This window comes from Mesoplodon mirus (genome assembly GCF_964341445.2).
Source record: "Mesoplodon mirus genome assembly, chromosome: 9".
Lineage (NCBI taxonomy): Eukaryota > Metazoa > Chordata > Mammalia > Artiodactyla > Ziphiidae > Mesoplodon > Mesoplodon mirus.
Genome location: NC_138985.1, coordinates 31,532,620 through 31,537,318, shown reverse-complemented (window position 1 = coordinate 31,537,318; position 4,699 = coordinate 31,532,620). Strand labels below are relative to the sequence as shown.

General features: G+C 49.2%; 1 protein-coding gene across 1 annotated transcript; it reads left to right on the top strand.

Moving 5' to 3' along the window:
- Positions 1-1,336: 1,336 nt before the first annotated feature.
- Positions 1,337-4,263, top strand: MRPS24 (mitochondrial ribosomal protein S24). The gene is made up of 4 exons (XM_082631725.1): positions 1,337-1,431; positions 1,519-1,587; positions 1,720-1,831; positions 3,833-4,263. The coding sequence occupies exons 1-4, from the start codon at positions 1,393-1,395 to the stop codon at positions 4,114-4,116; spliced, it is 504 nt and encodes a 167-aa protein (XP_082487851.1). The 5' UTR covers positions 1,337-1,392; the 3' UTR covers positions 4,117-4,263.
- The last annotated feature ends 436 nt before the right edge of the window (positions 4,264-4,699 follow it).

The following is a 4,699-nucleotide window of genomic DNA, read 5'->3' as shown; positions in this document are numbered from 1 at the left end:
AGAGTGGACATGAAAGATGCTGTCCCTTTTTGGAGAAATCACCTCCAAATGGTCAGAGGAATCTTGACCATGGAAAATGTACTGCACTGAAGCCAAGAGTCCCTCTTGGACCTTCCCCAGTGTGATGTGAGGCGGCTCACTGTCTGCCTTTGCCTCCATTTCCCTTCCACATAGATGATAATCTAGTCCTCCCTTCCATAGGAAACCACAGCAGTACGTAAGGAGCATTAGGGTGGATGATTCAGTCAAAATGGCCAATTTCACATGGCAATTTCACATGATTCAACCTAACAGAACTAATAACAGCTCTATGAGTGGTTATTATTAACAAAACCCATTATACAGATTATGGAACTGAGGCTCAATTGCACAAAGATTGTTACACCTGAGCCTAAATCCAGAGTCCACTTTTTTCCATTACTATGTGTGAGTTCTGAACTAGGATATCCAGTGCTGCTATTTTGCCCTCTGAAAATAATTACTGGATACAAATTACAGTGGCAATGCTTTGGTTTGAGTACAGCAGCTCTGTAACATCTCCAGGAATTAAGCGACCATCAGCCCTTTCTCCCTTAAAATTTTCCTTCCCCAAGGACCAGACACTAGGGTATGGTCAGATGTGAAACACTACCCTCTGCATAACCCATCCTTGAAGAACTGGCTGATTTTTAAAGTACAGTGAGTTTACAATATTATATTCGTTTATAATATTATGTTAGGTGTACGATACAGTAATTCAATATTTTTATAGGTTATACTTCACTTACTATAAAATAAAAAATTTTTCTATATTCCCTGCGTTGCACAGTATTTTCTTGTAGCCTCTTTCTGTTTACATTGCAGGCTGTGCTCCTTAATCCCCTACCCCTATCTTGCCCCTCCCAAGAACTAGGTAAAGTTTTAACCAAAACATATTTCCTCTCTATTTGTGGATAAAAGTCAGGGTGTTTCTTTCTTTTCTTTTCTTCTGTTTTTTAAAGGATATTATTTGGAGACAGAACTCAGCAGCCTAATTTCTAGGACTTGGTGAGACGCTCCGCTCCCCCAACAGTCCCCGCCGCCCGGGAGGGGCGGGGCGCTGGGCGCCCACTTCCCCCGGCCCGCCCCCCGCCAAAACACTCTCCGCCCGGCCGCTGCGAGCTCTCGGACCGCGAAACCTCACGTTGCGCATCATCCAGTTTCCGGATCTGAAACACGACGCAAACCACGATTGGGGCAGGACGGAGGGGTGCAAGACGTGTCCAGGGCTGCGGGGGCAGGCGGAGAGTTCAGCTCCCCGCACCTCCCCGCCCGGCCGAGAGGCTCGCACCCCCGCACCGTCTCGCGTGTGGTCTCGCCCGCGCCTGACCTTTAACCTGACGCCGCCCCGCCCCGCTCTCCTCTCGGCCCAAGATGGCGGCGACCGTTTGCGGTCTGAGGCTCCGGCCGCTGGTGAGTGGGGGGCACGGGCGGGGCCGGCGGTTGGAGGAGGGGCGCGGGGAGCCCTAGTTTCGGCCTTATGCCCCACTCTCCCTACAGGTCCTGTCCTGGAACCGGGAACTGCCGTGCGTCTGGCGCGCCCTGCACACCTCCGCGGTCTGCGCCAAGGTAAGTGCGGCGTGGAGGCCTGGGGTTTGGGCGCCCGCGGCCTCGGAGGGTAGGACCTGCGGGCGAGGGTGTGATCCAGGCCGAGCCCTGGGTCTGTGGTCACGGAGAGTCACGGGCCCTCTTTCTTTCCAGAACCGGGCGGCCCGAGTCCGAGTGGGCAAGGGGGACAAACCAGTGACCTACGAGGAGGCGCACGCGCCGCACCACATCGCCCATCGTAAGGGCTGGCTGTCGCTGCACACAGGTGAGGGGACGATGCTTGTCGCGGTGGCGGGAGAGGACGAGGACGTGTTGTGGGCCCGACCCCTGGCCCCAGGGAAGGCGTTCTCAGTCGTGACTGTCTGTCACATAAACACGACGTGAACACGTGTCAGAGATTGTGTTTAACTCGGTACTCAACGCGAGGTTCAGAAATCAGTCAGACGCTTTCAAAAGAGGAGTAAAATAGACAGACGTATGTGGTCAGGATCGTTGAAATATATTTGAAAGGGATGCAAAACGCTTTTTCCATGGGGGTCAAGGGTTCAAGGGTTCGGTTGAACTTCCACAGAAATTGTTTGCATGCCTAAAGACAGTTGTTTTGCGTCGCTGCCCGTTATGTGTAATTTAGGGATGTAAAATAGCCCAGAGGCAGTGAAAAGAGTGAAACCCCTTGGAATTCGATGACCCGGAAGGCTGTTGTAAATATTGAAGTTGAAGCACACATCTTTCACTACAGGTATGTACAGTTTGCCCGGGTTATTTGCAGATTCCATGTTTGTGAATTTGCCTACTCTAGGTGCTTTCACGTTCATTCTCAGACGTGGGCAGAGCAAGCACCCCACATGCACCTTCCCAGCTGCGGTTGAACAAGGCCCTGCCTTCTAGTTTCAGCTCGCATGCTGTAAACAAGTACCCTTTTCGAGATCTATGAGTGCCGTGTTTTCAAGTTTTGTACTTTTTGTTGGTGATTCCACTGCCTTGAAATAGCCTGTAATGCTGAAGTGCTGTCTCGTATTCCTAATTTCAAGAAGACTGTGATGTACCTTACATGGCATGATTGTTAGAAAAGCTTCCTTCAGGCATGAGTTACAGAGCTGTTGGGAGAGAGTGCAGTGTTAATCAGCCATTTGTAGGTGTCTTTAAACAGAAAAAGAAAATAAGGCTACACATCACTTTGTTGATAAAAATATTGTAACCAAAGGCTTGCAGAAACCTAACTGTATTTCCACCAGGAGCAGTGGTTTAGCATTTGCTAATTCGTTGTTCATGGTGATTTTATAGAACATAACGAGTGACGTTATAGAACATAACTACTGTGAGTTGATGAGGATCCACAGTATTTTGTTCACTCTGAGGGTTCTCAACTTGAATGTTTGAGATACACCTGTCTAGAGAACTACCTTAAAATATGGATTTCTGTCCCCCAACCTTTTCAAGTTCTAGTACTAAGGTCTGGGTGTGAGTGTGGAGACTCTTAACAGATACGGTAAGAGGTGCAAAGGTTCCGTGGTCCACAGTGAGAATCCACTGGTTGAGGCCGTGGCTCTATAGTCAGTGAGAGAGCTCACATCCCTCGTGTCAGAAGTAGCTGGTAGGGCTTCCTTGGTGGCGCAGTGGTTGAGAATCCGCCTGCCAATGCAGGGGACACGGGTTTGAGCCCTGGTCCGGGAGGATCCCATGTGCCATGGAGTGGCTGGACCCGCGCGCCACAGCTACTGAGCCTGCGCTCTGGAGCCCGCAAGCCACAACTACTGAGGCCTGCACGCCTGGAGCCTGTGCTCCGCAGCAAGAGAAGCCACTGCGGTAGGAAGCCCGGGCACCACAACGAAGAGCCGCAACTGGAGAAAGCCCGCGAGCAGCAACGGAGACCCAACTCAGCCAAAAATAAATAAATTAAAAAAAAAAAAAAAAAAGTAGCTGGTGGCCTCATCTCTCTGGTCCATGGGATGACCAGTGCTTCTATAAGGCAGTCAAGAAAGAAGGAGAGGGGCACTCTATGTCTACATAGAAGAATCATCTGAGTTTTGTGCCCTTGCTAAGGCCTCATTCTTCTCTTTTGTGAAACAAGGATAATGATAGTACGTACTTCACAGGATTTGTTTGGGGATTATTGGAATAATGTTCTTTGAACTCTAGAGTGTTATTCCACTTACGGAAGAAAGGAGAAGAGGCTGGAGTGGGGTGTGGACCTGAGTGCCCAGTGCTCTTGGATGTTAACCTCTGGAGTTTTGGCCAACTCACCATGGTGCCCTTCTCTCTTCAGGTAACCTGGATGGGGAGGACCATGCTGCAGAGAGAATAGTGGAAGATGTTTTCCTTCGTAAATTTATGCTGGGCACCTTCCCAGGTTGCCTGGCCGACCAGCTTGTTCTAAAGCGCCGGGCTAACCAGCTGGAGATCTGTGCCCTGGTCCTGAGGCAGCTACCTGCACATAAGTTCTACTTCCTTGTGGGCTACAGTGAGACTCTGCTGTCCCACTTTTACAAGTGTCCTGTGCATCTGCACCTGCAAACTGTGCCCTCAAAGGTTGTGTATAAGTATATCTAGGACAGCCAACCTGTTTGCATCAAACTGTAGCCTGCAAAGGACAAACTTGTGGAAAAGGACTGAAGTCGAAACAGGGGAAATGCATCCCCTCAGACTACTGAGGCTTTGTCTTTGAAGTTGGCTGTTGAATAAATAGACTCTCCATGTTGTCTTGCTTCTTGGTCTGCCTAGAGAACTAGAATAGGGTTTCTTTGAGAGTGCTCCAGGGTTCCCAGGAAGGCCGCCAGTTCCTGAGGTTTAGGTAATAGCTATGGTTCAGTGCGTATCTTGTGCCCATCACTGTGTCAGGAACTTTACCTGAAGTTCTTTGTTTTCTCTTAAAATGGAAAGAGCCATTTTTGGAGATTATAAAACAATATGGACATGTATTAAATCAGCCGTGAAGCTTACTTGTAATTCTACCCCAGAGGAAGCTACTGTGAACAGTTTGTCGTAATCCAGATGTACTTTTATTCCCCCAGAAATACTGTAGCAAACAGTCATCTATTAAACAAGCTTAACTGCACCTAGTCTGTGCCAGACACTCTTCTGAGTAGCTTGGAACCCATCAATGACCAAAACATTCCATTCCAAGATCCTTGCC